This window comes from Anolis carolinensis, chromosome 2 (genome assembly GCF_035594765.1).
Source record: "Anolis carolinensis isolate JA03-04 chromosome 2, rAnoCar3.1.pri, whole genome shotgun sequence".
Taxonomy (NCBI): domain Eukaryota; kingdom Metazoa; phylum Chordata; class Lepidosauria; order Squamata; family Dactyloidae; genus Anolis; species Anolis carolinensis.
The window spans coordinates 168,566,749-168,587,506 of record NC_085842.1 but is presented as its reverse complement, the minus strand read 5'-3'; the positions used below and the strand labels follow the sequence as shown (position 1 = coordinate 168,587,506).

General features: G+C 41.3%; 1 protein-coding gene and 1 long non-coding RNA gene across 4 annotated transcripts in view; one reads left to right on the top strand and one right to left on the bottom strand.

The window, feature by feature from the left end:
• Positions 1–10,409, top strand: part of olfm2 (olfactomedin 2) — a 309,049-nt gene extending 298,640 nt beyond the window's left edge. For all 3 annotated transcript variants that reach the window (XM_016994993.2, XM_008114446.3, XM_003223216.4), the window contains exon 6: positions 9,406–10,409. In XM_016994993.2, the coding sequence (XP_016850482.1) occupies positions 9,406–10,083 (678 nt within the window). In that variant the 3' untranslated portion in view covers positions 10,084–10,409. The remainder of the gene's footprint in view (positions 1–9,405) is intronic.
• Positions 10,410–10,438: 29 nt separating this feature from the next.
• Positions 10,439–19,993, bottom strand: LOC134296350 (uncharacterized). The gene is made up of 2 exons (XR_010003063.1): positions 19,329–19,993; positions 10,439–10,602 (listed from the first exon to the last, which is right to left on the bottom strand). It is a non-coding gene; the product is annotated as an uncharacterized LOC134296350 (long non-coding RNA).
• Between the last annotated feature and the right edge of the window lie 765 nt (positions 19,994–20,758).

Sequence of the window (20,758 nt, the reverse complement as noted above, 5' to 3'; positions counted from 1 at the left end):
TGCTATGTAGTAATTACTGTATTTATGAATTTAGCACCAAAATATCACGATGTATTGAAAAAATTGACTACAAAAATGCCTTGGATAATCCAAAATGTTGGATAAGCGAGTGTTGGATAAGTGAGACTCTACTGTACAAGGTCATGTCCAGCTGCAATGTCATTTCCAAGGCACACATTTGTATTTCTTTTCTTTTCTTTCAATCCTGCAATCACAGATTCCATATCCTCCAGCATTCTCTAGGACTTATATGGTCAAGAGAGTGTTCCTGATGACAAAAGTTATCATTGAAGAAGAATGGAAAAGCTTGGAGAGGCAACACATTGCTTGCATATACTTGAAAGGGCAAGATTTCACATTTCCTTGCCCTCTTTTCCCTACTGTATTGGTGTCCACAACAGCAGATTGTTCTTGTCTGATCCTCCTGGGAAGGGCAAGATTTCCTTATCCAAGATTCTTGCCTTCCACCATGGCTGATTTCACAGAATCTTAGAAACATAGAGTTGGAAGAAATCACAAAGGCCATCCAGTCCAACGCCCTGCCTTGCAGGAATACAGCATCAAAGCATTGAGTGCAAACTACTTTTGCAGCAACTGATATAAAATGACAATAAAAGGAGAAAATGTTGGTGAAAATGGAAGAAAAAAGAAAGAGGGGTCAACCAAGGGCAAATTGGATGGATGGTATCCTTGAAATGACTGGCTTGACCTTGAAAGAGCTGGGAGTGACAATGGCCAAAAGGGAGCTCTGGCGTGGGCTGGTCCATGAGGTCACAAAGAGTCGGAAGCAACTGAACAAATAAACAACAACAAAAGGAGAAAGCAGGAGGAGAAGAGAGAAACAAGAACATTTTCAAAGCAGTTCAGAAAATGGGGATGAAAGAGGAATAAATCAGGATGTTCTGACAAACCTGGACAATGGGAGTGTATAAGAATCCTCTACCAGCGTTCCTCCCCAGTGGATGGCCCACATAGTAACTTTTCCAACATTTGAAAGTATTCAGTGGGCCCTCAATTACTAATTGATATCAACACTTTGTGACTATAAACCACCATTTAAATTTTCCCCCAGTTTTCAGTATAGCTTGCTTGGGGCCACAAAGGGAAATTTAAAATAATGGATCTTGGACTCAGCCAATCTCCTTGGGGAGTCCTGGATGGGGGTGATCTTTGGCAGGCCGAACTGTGATCACAGGAACTGTCTGAAGGTGCTGGAATTGCTTCAATCAATGTTCAAGTCAAGTTGAAGCCAAATTCCAACCACTGCTTGTTTGCCCCTTGATCTCATGCTATTATCGAAGTGGCTTTGATCACACAAACCCCTGCAGAATATTCCATCTAGTTGATGTATGTTTCTAGGGGTCTCCCAATCCAGGCAACCTTTTTTCACATGTTTTGTAGGTTTTCTCCTGCTCCCCCCATCACCACCTCCCTTAAGACTTTGGAGCAAATTATATTTGAAACTTCAAAAGGCAGCTCAGAGCTTGAGAGAGAGAAAGAGGCTTCGGCAGTGTAGGCACAGAATGCAACTAATCCAACGCTGGGAGATGTCAGCTGCTCCATCAAACAGGCTTAATTGTTTAAAGAAGAATGAAAGAAGAAGAGAGCAGTGGAGACCCCCGAGGGGGCTGCTCCGTCGAGCCCCAGTGTCAGGCAGCAAGCAGAAAAGCCTCCAGCAAAGTTTATACACACAGGGCTTGCTGTCTCTTTCGCAAATGTTTGAGGTGAAAAGTGGACCTCGGAGATTTGGCATGTGGTCAAAGCTGGAGAGATTGCTGATGAGCATGTTAATGGCCTGGCTTACTCTGTGCAATGACTAGCTAGGGTGGGCAAAATGGCAGCACATCCCTTTGGCAAACATGGTTCCTGAAAGAGTTTGCCAAGTAGAAGTAATGCAGAACCAAGGAGAGGACATCTGCAAGAGAATCATCTTTGCACAGGAAAAAGGATGTAACCCTTTCCCTCTTGTGTTGTCGAAGGCTTTCATGGCCAGAATCACAGGGTTGTTATGTGTTTTCCGGGCTGTAAGGCCATGTTCCAGAAGTATTCTCTCCTGACGTTTTGCTGACATTTGTGGCAGGCATCCTCAGAGGTTGTGAGGTATACCTTGTTTTGTCCACATCTGTATACCTCATAACCTCTGAGGATGCCTGCCATATATGTGGGTGAAACATCAGGAGAGAATACTTCTGGAACATGGCCATACAGCCCGGAAAACACATAACAACCCTTTCCCTCTTTCCTTCTATTGCAACACTTGCTACCAACAGAATTGCCAGATCAGGACTATCCCGAGATTTAAGCACCAGAACTTGAGTTTTTGGGGACCCAAAACCCTTCTGAAATAAATGGAAATTGACCCCAATTATGATATTTGACACACACTATAGTTGCAGAGAGTCAACAAAGGACACAACAACAACTGATGCAGATCCCAGGGGCCTCAGGAGGAGTGTAGGATGATCTGGATCTTCACACTGGCCTGAGTGTTTCCAGCCAGAGATTCCAGACATCTTCCAAGCAGCCTTAGAAAGGGCCAGATAAAATCATAGGACAGAGGAGCTTATGTAAGGGGAAGCGCAAGTGGCTGGGCTGTTCAAAATGAGAAAATCTGAGTCAGGATGGCAAGGCCAGGAATATAGGGTGGCCACACATCAATTTCCAGAAAGAAGAGCATCAGTTTTCATCAGAATTGCACATGCTGATTTATATGTATAATTTATATATAATGGTGGCCCAGAGGATTAAACCACTGAGCTGCTGAACTTGCTGACTGAAAGCTCAGCAGTTCAAATCCGGGGGGCGGGGTGAGTTCCCACTGTTAGCCCCAGCTTCTGGCAACCTAGGAGTTCAAAAACATGCAAATGTGAGTAGATCAATAAGTACAACCCCTGTCGCACCTCAGGATAAGTTCACCTTGCTATAGATACCCAGTCAGACACAGAGATAGTCTTTTGAAGTTTTTATTAAGCAAAGCAAAATATAAATCAAGCAAGCAATCAAAAGGTAGTTCAAAGTTGTAGTGAAAGCGTCAATAGGTCTAAGAGATTCACAAAGTACATAAATGTCTATTTAATCCAAAAGGCTAGGTCCATGGGTTCAAAGAGCATAGCAGGAACAATAATCCATGAGGCAAAAGAATTAGTCCATAGAGGCCAAAGCACAAGATCCAAGAATCCAAGATAATCCACAAGGTGAAGAATTAGTCCATAGAGTCCAAGAACAAGGTCCAAGAATCCACGATAAACCACAAGGCAAAGAGTCCAACGAACAAGGGCCAAGAAATCAAGAACGCTGGCTAGGTAGAACTTCCACACAGATGAAGCGATGAAATTGCACTGACAAAGAATAGTCCGTGAAAGCATGCTTTAATAACAACTTAGGAATGCATTCCTCTTCCCACAGCTAGATTCACGTTTGCGCGCCAAACACTCACTTCTACAGACCTGGGAACCCATCCAAGACAAATGATCCTCTCTAGATAAGTCCTCGTTATCTTGCACCTGCTAGTCAGAAGCTAAACCGTCATCCTCATTATTTTCCAAGGCTGAAGTCTCTCCCTCAATATTTCTCATGTCAGCTTGACCGTTATCTGTTTCTCCTGGGATCAGCAGCTCATCCTGCAACTGCATGTCTGAGCTAACTTCTGCCTCAGACTGCTGATCTTGAATCCCAAATCCAGAATCCCCAGAATCCCCTCCATCTTCATCTAGAATCTGGCCAGCCTGTGGCTGGGATACAACAACCCCAGCGGGAAGGTAACGGTGCTCCATGCAGTCATGCCAGCCACATGACCTTGGAGGTGTCTATGGACAACGCCAGTTCTTCGGCTTAGAAATGGAGATGAGACCAACCCCTAGAGTTGGACACAACTAAACTTATTGTCAAGGGAAAACTGTTACCTTTATTTTACTAATGGTTCCTTGATATCTACTGTGAGTTGATCCAATGACACCCTGTGGATACCAAAGTCTGTGAAAACTCAAGTCCCATAATATACAATGAAGTAGTTAAATGGTGTCTCTTATAGAAAATAGTTTGAGGTGTTTTGGAGAATATTTTTCTGGGATTTCTTAGGCCACAGATGCAGAATCTATAGATACAGACAGCCAAATGTAGATGCAAATTTAGAAAGAGGCATTGACATGGAAATACAATACATCACTCCACTGCTTTAGTTCTTATAGAGCCACAAATAACATGCTGGCATGAGATTTACTTTAAAAAATCTCATCCTTTACATCCAGTCACATGCATCTGTGTGGCAGCATCGCCCAGAAAAGACCATTCCCATTTCCTTAACCTCTGGCCTCTTTGAGAATGCATCTGTGCGATATAAATTATTGGCTGATGTTTTGGGAATTGTTGTTTCTTTTCTTGAAAGCCTCCCAGCTTGTCAGGCATTCAGATATTCCCATCTGTCAATAAGTGTTCCTGTCCAACCATTCCTAAATAAGAGAATGCCATTTTAATCGATATATACAAAAGCCAGTTTCATCCACTTGAAATTTCTGTTAACAAGGCAGGGAGATTTCTGCCTCTCTTAGTTTTTTCCATTTTCTGTGGTGATAACTAGGACAAGGTCTGGCGTGTGCAAGTATTCCTGTTTGGTCTTCATTCTTTTTCAGAATGGCCCTACTGAATACATCTCCAGGCTTTGAAATGTTCTTTTTCGGAGTACAATTTTCACCATTCCCTAGCCAGCTTGGCCTTGAGACATTGGAATTCTGGAAACTACTCCAAAATGCCTCTTACATTACTGCAATCTGACCCTTTACAATGGCAACTGATCTCTTTCTTTGTGATAGTGAGAGAAAGGAAAGACAACTCTAAAAATGCTGGAAAACGTTGCTCATTAACTGAAAAGCTGGCCACCACTTTGTCCTGTAGATGTTTTGAAGCTTTTTGTAAGGAGGCCGAGATAAAGAATGTAACTGACAACTCCGAAGTTCATACGTATAGCACCAGCTAGTATAAAATCATTATAATGTTTCCATCTTGCTGGCATGTGCTTATTAGAGTTCTGCAGAAATCCCTATCAAGACAAATTTTGTATTGCAGACTGGCAAACAGAAAGCATACAGTTGAAAGCCTATGTTTTTTAGGTGCTATGCAAAGAAGTCAGAAGGAACAGATAACATTCAAGGGCATTGTGGGTATATCTGAACTAAAATAAAAAGAAATGTTTGAAAACTGTACATACTTCTACAGGAGAAAGAGAAAGTCAAATTCTTCATGAACCCTAGACAAAACAAGGTTATTAATTTTAAAATCCAGTCCATCTCCTATTTCAGGAAGAACCTATTACAGTATTAAGTATTTTTATTTTTGCATGGGCATGCGTGACTAGAGCCTCCCGCCAGCAAGCCCAAGTATGAGACACACACTGTGTTGGGATAACAAATGGCCACAACTTGTTTATCGTTTACAGAAGAGACACAGGGTTGGCAGCCATGCATGGGTCCTGGATCCGTGGATCAGGCAACCCACTGCTGTCTGTTTTGGTCTCTGACATTTGCACTGGATGACCTAGGTCAGTGGTTCTCAACCTGTGAGTCCCCAGGTGTTTTGGCCTACAACTCCCAGAAACTCCAGCCAGTTTGCCAGTTGTTAGGATTTCTGGGAGTTGAAGGCCAATACATCTGGAGACCCACAGATTGAGAACCACTGACCTAGGTAATGAAGCTACTTTTATAAATAGTAAAATCATGCCACATATCATTTATGGTCTACACATTCTTTTTGTTTTGAAAGTACTGTATATGTTCATTTATCCATGATTCTACTGTACCTTTTCCAAGAAACCTCCTCCTTATCTGAGTAGAGTGGTAAAGGCCAAGAATTTAGTCTATCCCAGGAGAAACTAAAAGAAGCACTGACCACCCTCCCACTCCCTCTGCTGTCATATCACTTCTGGCCTTTTTTGAGGGTCTGGATGGGAAAATAGCAGTGGCAATGGTCAGAAGAGCTGGATCCCTGAGGTGGCATCGACACTTTTCTCTCCCCATGAAATGACCCTCACTTTTTCCATGGGTCACTTCAAAATCCATCATTTGGGTCTAAAATCTGCCCTTGAGGTCTCTTTGAGTCTTGTTTGTAGAGAAAAAAGCAGAGAAATGATGATGATGATGATGATGACGACGACGACGACGACAAAGTTCTGGAACACAACACACCAGACATCACAGTTGTGGAAAAGAAAAGGGTTTGGATCATTGATGTTGCCATCCCAGGTGACAGTCGCATTGACGAAAAACAACAGGAAAAACTCAGCCGCTATCAGGACCTCAAGATTGAACTTCAAACACTCTGGCAGAAACCAGTATAGGTGGTCCCAGTGGTGATGGGCACATTGGGTGCCGTGCCAAAAGATCTCAGCCGGCATTTGGAAACAATAGGCATTGACAAAATTACGATCTGCCAACTGCAAAAGGCCACCCTACTGGGATCTGCACGCATCATCCAAAAATACATCACACAGTCCTAGACACTTGGGAAGTGTTCGACTTGTAATTTTGTGATACGAAATCCAGCATATCTATCTTGTTTGCTGTGTCATACAATAATAATAATAATAATAATAATAATAATAATAATAATAATAATAATAATAATAATAATAGTAATATGCACAAGTTTATATGACATTATCTGTGATAGGCATATCACAAAGCAATACCCACCCAATGTCTCCTTTTATTCCTTGAATATTCTTCTCGTGGGTACATCCTTCATGATCCTACGTCTTTTAAAAGATTTCTAGCACTTGTTCCATTAACCAGCTATATGTTTTATAACATACTGTATTTATATCCACGTGATAACCTGGATGTTTTATTAGCAATGTACTTGAAAATAATACTGGAATTTAGATGATTAGACCATTTCTGGAAAAGATCAGAATGCACAGTTTGGAACACTTTGCATTAACTTGGAGATGCTATTCTATGCCGATTTATTCTCTGTCCAACCATTCTTTGAACAGTCTTGCTTAATTTCAGAAAATTTACCAGCAATTTGCTATCTGTATAGATGTTCCAGGCATGAACCAATCTGCCTCTTTTTGTGCTAGAACTTATCTTCTAGGAAGGGAAGAGGGAATGATCCCAGGTGCTTTACACATTTATACATCAGCTTGTTTTATGTATGTTGCCGCAGTCTAAAAATAAAGGAAATTATAAGATACATAATAAGTACTGCTGAATGTCATTGGTTATTGCAATTGTCTTTCCCCTTCCAAACCTTTTCTATAGATAACTAGCACATCTCGCTCTAGGCAGGTGAGCTTATTTAAAACTCATAGGAAGTTTGATAAGATCCTCATCTGTGATGAGATTTTCATCCATGTGTGTTGATTGGTCTCAGAAATTAAATGCTAACACACGTCTTCCCATATGTATCAAATTCACCTATCATTGTCCAGGAAGCTTTGTTTATATTAGAAAGCCTTTACTTATCTCAGCATTAGCTATTGAAGGTGCTAACTGATAGAGAGGATTTGCAAGAGCCAGATGGAATTTGATTGTACTGCTTTTTTTTACCCTATTTTATTTTATTTTGCTTGAGACATCACTTGCAAAGCCTCTATTTGCATAGTCTATTTGCTAAAGGCTCTAGTCAGTTAACTACTGAGTGAATACCATTCTTGCTGAAAAGGGTGCTGAGAATTTGGAGGAGCCAGGATTAAGAATCATATGCTGTGGGATATCTATAGTATGTGAGGAATTAGGGAAGACATGTGTTGGGCATATTCATTATTTAGAGTACTACCCTTTCCTGGCCTGTAAAGACTAGGATCTAACAAACAAAAAGAAGCAAAGCAACAAAAATTATCCAAGGCCAAGTAAGAGATCAAAGCTCAGTTTTAGAGTACTGGTTTTATGTGCAGAAGGTTCCACATTCTGTCCTTATTACTTCCAGGTCTAAGTCTATGTGGCAAGACTAGGAAAGAGCCTTTCTAGCATGCCTGGAATACATTGACAGTCAAATGAAACTATGTCCAGCTATGCTCCACATTAATACTTGTAGACTGCAATATTCATCATTCCTGGCCATTGAGCATGATGGCTTGGGTTGATGGGATTCATAGTGCAAAAGCTATGCTTGAGAAGTTTGGGCAAAATGCATCAAATCCCTCACAAAACACAGTGTTGTTTTCCAAGTTGATTCCTCATATACAGTAGAATCTCACTTATCCAACACTCGCTTATCCAACGTTCTGGATTATCCAACACATTTTTGTAGTCAATGTTTTCAATAAATCGTGATATTTTGGTGCTAAATTCGTAAATACAGTAATTACTACATAGCATTACTGCGTATTGAAATACTCTTTCTGACAAATTTGTTGTATAACATGATGTTTTGGTGCTTCATTTGTAAAATCATAATCTAACTTGATGTTTAATAGGCCTTTCCTTAATCCCTCCTTATTATCCAACATATTCGCTTATCCAACATTCTGTTTATGTTGGATAAGTGAAACTCTACTGTATCTCCATTCATCCTTATCCTCCTGCTCTTTCATCTCTCCTCATTTCTCTCCATTTGAAGATTGATATATCATTTTTCCATGTTAGATGAGTGATATTGAAAGACAAGGTCCATGGAGAGCAAGGAGACTCGATTCCTCCTATCTTCTGAAGACGGATCTCCCTTCCTCATCCTCAAAAAGGCAGATTTTGATGTCTTTTATAGGTTGTGGACTAAAAGAAGGCTTTTGTTATGCAGAAGTTGTATTTTCTGCATGAATCACCATTAAATATTAGGCGTACTTGTTGTGGTTACATTCAAACAGTACAGTAGAGTCTTGCTTATCCAACGGGCTGGCAGAACATTGGATAAGCAAAAATGTTGGATAATCAGAAGGGGTTAAGGAAAAGCCTACTAAACATCAAATTGCATTATCATTTTACAAATAAAGCACCAAAACATCATGTTTTACAACAAATCAACAGAAAAAGCAGTTCAATACACAGTAACGTTATGTAGTAATTACTGTATTTACGAATTTAGTGCCACAACATTGCAATGTCTTGAAAACATTGACTACAAAACCATTGACTACTAAAAGGCAGACTGTGTTGGATAATACAACATGTTGGATAAGTGAAGGTTGGATAAGTGAGACTCTAATGTATATTCTTAGGAGAGCCAGTTTCATGGAACAGCCAGTGTTGGACTAGAACTTAAAAGAACCAGTTTCAAAACCTTTTCCCACCATGAAACTCACTACATGACCTTGGATCTGTCACTTTCTCCCAGTGTGTATTCAGTTCATGGGAGAATAAAGTAGAGAGATGGAGACACAAGTCCACAATATTGGATTCTATGGAGAAAATGGGCCATAAATATAACTAGTAAATATATAAAGGCTATCCTAATTTCCCTTTTGTTTCTCCTCAGGTTTGGTACATGGATGGCTACTACAAAGGCCGCCGTGTTCTGGAATACCGCACCCTCAACGACTTCATCACGGGCCAAAACTTTGTCCAACATTTACTGCCTCATCCCTGGGCTGGCACCGGCCATGTGGTCTACAATGGATCCCTCTACTACAATAAATACCAGAGCAACATTGTGGTGAAGTACCACTTCCGCTCCCGGAGCGTGGTTGTGCAGCGCAGCCTCAACACCGCCGGCTACAACAACACCTTCCCGTACTCCTGGGGCGGCTTCTCTGACATCGACTTTATGGTAGATGAGAATGGACTCTGGGCAGTCTACACCACCAACCAAAATGCTGGTAACATTGTGGTCAGCAGGATGGACCCCATCACACTGGAGATTCTCCGCAGCTGGGACACCGGCTACCCCAAGCGGAGTGCCGGGGAGTCCTTCATCATCTGTGGGACCCTCTATGTGACCAATTCCCACCTGGCAGGAGCTAAGATCTATTTTGCCTATTACACAAACACTTCTACCTATGAGTACACGGATATTCCCTTCCACAATCAGTATTCCCACATATCCATGTTGGACTACAACCCCCGGGAGAGGGTTCTGTACACCTGGAACAATGGCCACCAGGTCATCTACAATGTGACTCTCTTCCATGTCATAAAGACCTCCGGGGAGTTATAATACCATGAGCAGAACTGTCTCAGTTGTCATTTGGTACATTTTTCTCTCTTATCCTTGTGGGGCGTGTGTGTGGGGTGGGGTTGCACACTGTGGCCTGGGAAAACTCCGTGATGCCGTTATTTCTACATAATAAAACAAAGATATATCTCTCTCTTTTTCTTTCTTTCTATCTCTTTCTCTGTTTTTCTCTCTCTCCAGTGGTTGATGACGCATGGATCTGGTCTGGGGCTATTTTGGGTGGGGAAGGAGGGACTTCTTATTTTTTATTTTGTATCAGTTTTTTCTTTTACTGGTGGTATAATAAAGATGATCTGATTGAGGTTGGAGAGAGTTTGGGCTGTTTTTGGTTCAACAGTTGACATTGGTAACAGAGAGTTTTAATCTTCCAGTTGGGATACACTTGCTGCTCTTGCAAAAAACTTATAAAAGCAAAATCTTTTGAGTCTTGAATTGTTTCCATTAGTTCTTCAAAGGCCATTTCCATGTGAAGTTGCCATTCATCAACTCAGTGGCTTTCACCTAAAAACAAAACAAAACCCTAAAATACAGGAATTCACCAAGAATGAGAGGTTCCACTTTCTGAATTCTAATATTACTTGCAGATTAACTAATTCACAGACATTAGCTTAATGCAAGCCCCCAGTGGCACAGTGGGTTAAACCCTAGCACCGGCAGGACTGATGACTTGAAGGTTGGGTTGCTGACCTGAAGGTTGCCGGTTCATATCCCTCTATCAGCTCCAGCTCCATGCGGGGACATGAGAGAAGCCTCCCACAAGGATGATAAAAACATCAAAGCATCTGGGCATTCCCTGGACAACATCCTTGCAGATGGCCAATTCTCTCACACCAGAAGCAACTTGCAGTTTCTCAAGTTGCTCCTGACATGGAAAAAAAGCTTAATGCACAGATCAGGTATTAATTGTATCAATCCAGTTTCATGTACACAGTTCTCAGCTCAAAACATAGCAAAACCAGAACTCAAAAAGTTCCTTTTCATGAATTCTAATGCCCAGTATCCCCCCAAACAACATGTTCCATTCTGGACCATAAGATTCTAGAAGAAGTGGTCCAAAAGCCTGTAGTCCAGCCATGGAACAAAAAACATATTCAAATGTATGCTTTAAGGAGAAGAACATTTGGAAATTTGCATTTAAGGAGGGAATGTGTTTAACGTAAGTATTTAAACGCAATGCATTCACACAGTTTTAAAAACAATAACATGTAAGTAAGTAAGTAACTTTACTTTTCTGTCCCGCCACCATCTCCCGGCAGGGACTCGGGGTGGCTAACATGGGACAAAGGCCCGAAAACACTAGACAAAGTAAAACAATTAAAACATATTGCAATAAAAACACAGTAAAATCGACATAAAAACAATTACATTAAGCAAGACAATACATGTAAGTGAGCATATTTAAAAGTCACTGTGGAAATATGATGGAAGTAAAATGGAGGCATAAAAAAGAGACTAGCACTCCTATATTTTTAATTGCCAGGTGGAAGAAGGAATGGCAGCTGGCATTCTCACTGAGACCTTTCTCCTGAAACCATTTTAGGACCAGAAAAAGCCTTTTTTTAACAACAGGGAGTGAGTGGAAGTCACTTCTAGTTTTTTTATGTGGTGGAAATGTCCTCATGCCCACCTTGAAGGCATATTGGAGGAAAAAAACATTGACTCCCCAGGGCCACACCTTGGCCATGCCTGCCCTGTATGGAATATCTATATATATAAAAGGGTAATGGAATCACGGCACCGGACAAAACAACTAAACTAAACGCCCCACAACCTTGAAAATTGACAGCACAACCTCTCAGCCACGCCTCTACATTCATACAACAAAAAGAAAAGAAAAATTAAGTCCTAGCCACAGCGACGCGTGGCCAGGCACAGCTAGTAACATATAAAACTATACAGACCGGATATTGTCAGAATCATCCATTTTCCAGCTCTTCCGTGATATTTGGCAATTTATAACAGGGAATCCCTTTGTCACTTTTTATTAGCCAATAAAATGAATTGAATCACATTGTTTCATCCCAACAAGAATGGTCCTATTGATTCAGTTGCTGAATGATGAGTCAACACATAAATTGCATTGATTCAGTAGGTCTCCCCTAGCTGACACTAAACCTTGCTCTGGAAAGATGACACTTTGGGTCTTTCCAGTTCTATGATACTATGAGGCATATGTAGTGGAAATGTGGTGAAGAGGACAATGATGACACAGTAGCTAGAATCCTCTTGGTGCCCCTCACTTATGTAACCATGTTGGTGAAGGTATTGATAGATGTGGGTGGTGGTGAGTGAATGGCACAAGAGCTAAGGTGGAAAAAAAGTTCAGAGCAGGCAAATTTTGTCTCCCTTCCTTGCCAATACTGTGTCAGGTCGGAAGGAGTACAATCTACAGTAATGCATGAACATAATTTTGCCCAATGTGTACTCTGTAAATTGGGAGGCATGGGGCAGTATGTTTTAGTGTGAATGTTAGAACAAGACTCTGAAAGATGAGGCCTTGAATCCCCAACCAGGAATGGAAATCCACAGGGTGACCTTGAACAAGTAATGGTCTCTCAGGAAAACAAAGATAAAACAACTTTGAAGAAATCTTGCCAAGAAAAATTAGAAGTGTTACATGAAGGCGCATAACAACAACATATGGGGAGAGCGTATAGCTCAGTCAGGCAGCACACACTTTGGTTGCAGAAGACTTCAAGTTCACTCCCTGGAGTTCACAGTTAAAAAGAGCAAGTACCAGGTAATTGGAAAATATCTCTCTGAGACTCTGAACAGCTGCTGTACTAATACTGTACTGCACTAGGTGAACAAAGAGTCTGAGCTGATGTAAGATCTCTTCCTTTGTTTTTAAAATTGATAAAACCACAATTTTCCCCAAAAGTTACCCACACAAATTAAGAGCCAGATGGCATCCTGTTGAGGTGTTACAAATGTGTAAGCAAACATCATGGTTATAGTGACATACAGAGAATCGTATCCTGATCCTCCACAATCCACATTGTGACCAATTGAGTTCTATTCCCCTGTTGATCAGGAAGCAAATGATGTAAATGATCTCCAATGTGAGAGGCAGAATGAAGATCCTTTTTGCAATTCCCTCTCATACTGGAGACAACTAGTAGAAGGAAGGGTAGAAAAATCAGTCAGTTGCTTCCTGATCAACAGGATCTTGATCAAATGTAGAGCTGTTGCTTGTTAAGTGGTTATTGGGTGACTTTCATGGTCCCTATGTATCTGTTTACCTAGGGGTTACATAGGAATTATGAATAGAAAGTAGTCATGAGTATGTAACTCTAGGTCATGCATACGTAAATGTCCAATAGGATTCTGGCCATATTTAAGGTGACATAACCTCATTTTTACCAGTCCCCCTCCCCACCCCACCCCCCACCCCCAACATGTGTCATCCAATAGATGTGAAAAGATGTTGACTAGAGATCTTTTTTAAAAAATGGTGAAAAACATGTTTGCCAAGTGTTGGGAAATCCTGACGAGACAAATCCTGGAGTGATCAAATGCATAGATGTGAAAATTCTCTGAAGCTCTGAACAAAAATTATATGTAGTTATTTTGTGCAGAAAACCAAAGCTATAAATCACTTACTTAGCTACGTAACCCTTTTAATTATGTAGTTAAGTAATGACTCACACCCTGACCCTTGAATCCTCACTTACTAACCAGCATTTTCTGCAAGTAAAAGGACTCTATTCCTCTGATAATTACAAAGTGGCTGACATTCCTGCACCTCTTATGTGCCAACTCCAGGCTGAAAATCCAAACCAGGATCTCTGTTGCAGTTTTGCCTTGGTGGGTTGGTGGGAACACAAGTGAGCTGCTTCAGTATTAACAGGGAATCAGACTCCTCACTTGCAGTAGTCACTGTACAATAAGTGGGAATTGAAGGGCTTTCATTGTTATTATGTATTTCCTAAACTAGTGAACACATATTGATCACAAATATGAACGAGTCACAAATGAGTAATAGAAAGAAAATTGCTAAAATTACTAATTGCTTCTTTCCAGAAAAAAGTGAAGAATTACATCCCTAATATTGAACATCAGAAAGAAATATGCTCCTTCTATTAGGAAATAATTACATGCCCCAGAGGAGACAATATCTGCATAAGTCATTTTATGGGGCACTGCCTAAGAACTATCTTGCTGTCAGAAAATGCATACAGATGCTACCAGTCAGAAAGGACAATACTGAGCAAGTTGGATAAAGAATCTGATCTGATATAAGGAGCCTGGGTGACGAAGTGCATTAAAGCACCAAGCTGGAGACCGAAAGGTCCCAGGTTCAAACTCCGGGAGCGGCACGAGCGGTCGCTGTTAGCTCCAGCTCCTGCCAACCTAGCAGTTCGAAAACATGCCAATGTGAGTAGATCAATAGGTACCGCTCCGGCAGGAAGGTAACGGCGCTCCATGCAGTCATGCCGGCCACATGACCTTGGAGGTGTCTACGGACAACACCAGCTCTTCGGCTTAGAAATGGAGATGAGCACCAACCCCCAGAGTCAGACATGACTGGACTTAATGTCAGGGGAAAACCTTTACATTTACCTAATAAGGCAGTTCCTTTGGATGTAGCAAAGTAAAAGCAACAGCATTCCCAGAGGTGCAGAAGTCAACCTTTTCTGAATATAGATTATTCTGCCTGGTGACAACACTGGGAATGATCAAATCACTTCATTGATCATGTCAAGATGGGACTCACTCTCACCAGAGATTATCTGAAGGGAAGTGTGTCCAGAGCAGTGACTTAGGGTGATTCTACACTAGTCACAAAGCCAGCACTTGACAGGCTCCAGAGGTGACCAAACGTATTGCTGAGGCAACATGTTGGTGTCCACATGGTCCAACCAGGCCATCATCACACTAGGTCTCCTGGACCTTTAACTTTACCCTCAGTGTTGCTACCACCATCACTGCTCTCATTTGGACACAAAGTTCTGCATAAGTTCTCCCCTCTTCTTGGTCACATGGGCACCTCTGTTGATATCAGGGCACTTGTGATGATCAAGGGTTTACACAACATTTTGTGCCTGGTTGGGAGTAGCAGTGACATGGACATGAACCATCCTCTTTCCTGTGATGAACACAGGGAAAAGGTGATGGTGCCAGTGTCATATTTGGACAGTGGGTTGGTCTAAATCTGACCTGATCCCACTGTACAATCTGCCCTAAGGTATGGGATACTCCACAGTTTTCAGCATACTCCAGATTATCTCCTGAATTTGCCCAAAGTGGGACAAAGCTGATGCCGACCTACAAAACATGCAACATTCATCAGATGTTTGTGAACACTTTATCAATAGCCAAAAGTGGCTGTCAGTTTTGGGGAGTTTTTTTTTGCTCTGTGGACTCACCCTCAGACAGAGAGGAAACAAACTCTTTTCTGGAGGACAGCTGCTGTGCTTAGACAGGAGGCATGGATGGGCAATTTCATTCATTTTACTGGGCTTACACCACCACTGCACACAGTTGTGGAAGTAGAAGTTGTTGCCCAATAGAACCAAGCATCATCCTATGTTATGCATTCTTCTTAGTGACTAACTTGGTGAGACCCTAGTACATTGTGATTCAAAATGAATGATAACTTATGCTGAAAATTTTCTTTGGAAGTGAGCAGAATAGCTTAGTTGCTGCAATAGTCTTATTATGCTCCAGGCAAAACAGTTCTATCATCTTGTTTCCTCCCTTCTTCCCTTCCTCCTCTAGCAGAATCTTGATATGACTGTAGGTTTGCAGTGATTGTTTTAAATATGCTTCTTGGTGTTCAGCAAACTCACAAGGTCATGAGGGAAAGAAGCAAATCCACATCAGCAATGGAGAAACAGGGGAAATAGGCAGCACTGTGGCCTTTCTCAAAAGTGCGTTTTGGCCTTCCAGAAACCAATTACAGTCAAATCTCAGAGTTATGAACACTGCAGAGGCTACAATGTTTGTAGTTCTTAGCAGGGTGAGATTAGATATGAGACTATGCATGAAACCACGCAGTGTCCTGGGTAATCTGCTTCTTTTCTATTGCAAAGCAAGCTGTACTGAGCATGTCTTTTGTGAGTGGGGTGACATTAGCAGTCAGGAAACACTGTCCCTGTCTAAAGCTGTAATACCTACGGCCTTTAAATGCTGGCACACACATTTAAAAAACCACCACAGTTCATGAATCATGGGAGTTGTGAGGATTTGGTCTATGCTTCTAATGAGGTCTCTTGTGTTGAATTTTGACCTTTGTCCTTGATTCTTTACTGGCCACATTTTCACCTGTTCTGTTCATCTGCTTCCAGAAAACTATAAAGATGCTCATTTCCCAACCTCTTCCTAGTTTCCCATTTCAACCAATGCAGGATAAAATGTTTTTAACATAATATATGGGATGATTATACAAATGGGCTTTAAACTAAATCATTGGGCTGTTATAGATAGTAGGCTTGTGTATTTTGGCTGAACCTCGAGCCGTTTCTGCTATCTGGATTTCGGGGGACCCGCGTATCAATTTTCGCATGCCTCCTGAAAACGGGTAGGCATCTGAAAGGATTTTTCTGTCCACAGCTGAAAAATGTAGATAAATCCGGCCCATTGGGGAGGCTTCATGGGCTCCCCTTCCCATCATTTTTAGGGTTAATTGGATGAAAATGACCACACTTGCAGGACACATCTACCACTGCTGGCCAGTTACGTTCCCTAACATTTGGGTCATCCCCTGATTTTTAGGAATTTCTTTTCTTTTTAGAAATAAAATCTCCTTAAAAAATCCCAATGTGCTGATGGAGTTTGGAGTTACAGAGAGATAATGGGTTCTGTTGTCTTGGTAAAGCTTTCACAGAAGCCCAATTCTATTATTATTATTATTATTATTATTATTATTATTATTATTATTATTAGGCGGCAACTGCCAAATTATTATTATTAAATGAAATTAAGAAGGCAGAGAGCATAGAGAGAAATATAAACAGATAGTGCTTATGATGAGATTGCAAAGAAAATAAATTATTAGGCATTGGTGGTAAATTTAGGCAGGTAGGTAGGTAGGTGGGTTGGTAGTTTTTCTGAGAATAAAAAACTACCAACCCACCTACCTACCTAAACTTTGCTTTGCTGTTTGCTGGAATTCCTATCACAGTGTGTTAAAGCGCTGAGCTGCTGAACTTGCAGATCAAAAGGTCACAGGTTCGAATCCAGGGAGCGGAGTGAGCGCCCGTTGTTAGCTCCAGCTTCTGCCAACCTAGCAGTACGAAAACATGCAAATGTGAGTAGATCAATAGGTACCGCTCCGGCGGGAAGGCAACGGCACTCCATACAGTCATGCCAGCCACATGACCTTGGAGGTGTCTCCAGACAATGCCGGCTCTTCAGCTTAGAAATGGAGATGAGCACCAACCCCCAGAGTCGAACACGACTGGACTTAACCTTTACCTTTTTGAATCTTTAAAAAATACTACTTTCTGAAAGAGAGGGGAGAGAGATAAGAGAAGAAGCTAAAGAGTGACTCAAAGCTCAGAGCCACCCTAAAAGGAAAGCACACTCACCTACCCACCCATCCACACTTTCCTACTCCCAGTCCCACTAAATGAAGAATCAAGAAAATAAAGGAAAATAAAAAAGATTCAATGCTAGGGAGAGGCCAAGCCAAGCCAAAAGCTAAGCTGAGAGTGAGAGCCAGGCAATCAGACTGAAGCACCTCTCTCTAGAGCCAGGACACAACTAAGCAATGGAGGTGCTCAACCCTTTAAATAGACACAGCTTGTGTAAGACATGTCACAGCTTTCTTCTATTCTGATTGGCCCAACAGACAGGGCTTACACGGGGAAACCCCGTGTGAGCACACGGCAGCCTCTCTGTGTGCCGTGTGCTCCTGAATAGGAGCTGTGACTGGCAACCACATGGTCCAGCTTGATAAAAAAATCTTGGTGGCAGAACCCTGACATTGTGGACATCCGAACAAGCTGAACAAGCCGAAGGCAAATGGCCAAAACGAATCTGTGCACAAGAGTGTGGATTCTAGAAAAGAATCTAGGGAGTGAATGCAAGTTAATAAATTAATAGCAGAGAATAAACATGGCTTCAGATATCTATACACCAACACATAGAGTTGGAAGAATGAACAAGATGACCACACACTGATGTTCTTGCCTATACATGTCTCCTATTTTATCTGTGAAACTTTGAGGGCTATATAGTCATTCCATGTGAGCTTATCTTACCCCACAAGGGCATTATAAAATTGAGACTAGGGAGCTCATCACTTTGGGATCCTTGTAGTAAAGGTTAAATGTAGCAACACTAGTGCATGATGAATGGATGCCTTACTTTTGGAATAGTTTCAGTACCATCAATTGAGACCAAGAGTAAAAAGCTCTTGTCTATAGTGTGTTTTTCTTCTCCATGTATTAGCTTACAAGACTTACATATAGAAATCCACATGTAATTTTTACACATTTTCCCTAATGTGCAAATTTTTTTGCTTTGAGTAATATTCTTGTTTACCCCATTGACTAATTCATGATTTTGCATATTACTTTTTCCCAGCTGTGTACATTTGAGCTATTCACATTTTGGAAAGCGTGTACTGTTTTATGGACACCCTAGTTCTCTGAAATACCCCATAAATTTCACAAATGTATAAATTCTTGAGGTAAGGTGTGTTTCTTGTCACAATGAGCCTCAGGAGGTGCAAAGGGGCTTTATTTTTTCTGAGATTCTCAGATCCAAGAACTCATTTTCAACTTTAAGTTCAGTCTGTGACTAGTTTATTCTCCTTTCTGATTGCAGTCAAGAGGGGCTGATTTACAGGAAGCAAGGGTACCAAGGGAAACAGTGCTTAAAACTTTCCCATTCTACATATTGTAACTCCTACCATCCCCAGCTAGTATGATTAAGCTGCTTCGTAACACATGCTTTGCCATGCTTTTGTTTATCTTGCCAGCTTAATGGTGTTTACAGACATCAGACAATGTGATTTCCCCATGCTTGAAAAATGATCACTAACTGGGAAATATCTTCATTATCAGTTTTCAAAGATAATAAGAATAAAAGATAATTAGGATGCAGTCTGACATTGAACTTAAAATCACTGTGAGACTTAAAAATATCACCGGTGGCTACAGACTCAGAATGTGTAAACAGCAAACATGTCGGGAAGGGAAGATAGATTGCATTTCAGAATGAATAGCCTGCATTTTGTCAGCTGGAGATAATTCTTGGAAATCTACAATAAGACTCACCTCCAGGCTTGCTATCTATCAGTCTCTTATCTATATGTTTCTTGGCATATCCAAGTGGACCTATGTGAGAGAGAAAAAAGAGAGAAAATGTGAAACCCAAAACATTTTGCTGATTAAGTTTAAAGATCAAGATGCTTTTCTCTATCTCTATAGGTAAAAGTAAAGGTTTTCCCCTAACATTAAGTCCAGTCGTGTTTGATTCTGGGGGTTGGTGCTCATCTCCATTTCTAAGCAGAAGAGCCAGCATTGTCCATAGACACCTCCAAGGTCATGTGGCCGGCATGACTGCATGGAGTGCCATTACCTTCCCATCAGAGCAGTACCTACTGATCTACTCACATTTACATGTTTTCAAACTGCTAGGTTGGCATTAGCTGGAGCTAACAGCAGGCTTTCATTCCACTCCCCTGATTCGAACCTGCAACTTTTCGGTCTGCAAGTTCAGCAGCTCAGCACTTTAACACGCTGCGCCATCAGGGCTCTATACCATTCTATCTCTATACCATTTAGAAAAGGCAACTGGTTTCATGTCCAGGAGAGAATGGCACTGATTTCACCCTAAATGTTAAAGCTCTTCTAAGGTCCTGGACTTTTCACAGGAATGCAGCACTTTAGGAAGCTGCTTTGAAGTTTAGACAAAAGCTAAGGGTTGTTAAACTGGACTGATGTAATGGATACCACCAGCTTCCAGGAGGAGTTTCCTAACTCAGATCCTGCAGAAAGGAGGTGGCATCCCCAGTTTTGGCCCCTAAGAGTGAATCTCTGCATTCCCTCAAGAAGATAGGGTGGATTATAAATAAAGTTATCATCATCATCATCATCATCATCATCATCATCATCATCATCATCATCTCCACTGAAGAATAAATGCAGTTTGATATCACTTTAGTAACCATGGCTCAATGCAACAGAATCCTGGATTCCATAGCAAATCCCAGGACCACATAGCATTGAGCCATGGCAGTTCAAGTGCTGTCAAACTACATTAATGCTACAAGGTAGATGCCCCCTGGAATAGGGCAATGCGTGGAAGGCTCAGGTGCAAAGCAAGAAGGGCACTACTAGTGTAGCCTTCTAATATCTGCTAACTGAGGCAGTTTCCTCAGTGTACCTAAAGAACACCATCAGAGGAATATGAAGTATAAATCAAATCAGATCAAATAAATAAAGGTAGGAGCTGCTATATAGGCTTGAGCAATTCATCTGGAGGGTAATCCATTTTTGGTATCCAAATTTCATCAGGTACCCAGATCTATTTTTGGGAGCTTCCCAAAAATCGGTTAATTTAAAAATCTGTTTTTGACTAGGCAGCCAAAAGCTCTGGGAAGATCCAGCCAATTGGCAGCAATTGGCTCCCCTTTTTGTTCCTGGGATCCCTTCCTTTCTTCCCTTCAAGGGAGCCTGAGTTTGAGGAACAGTGTTAAGGAAGC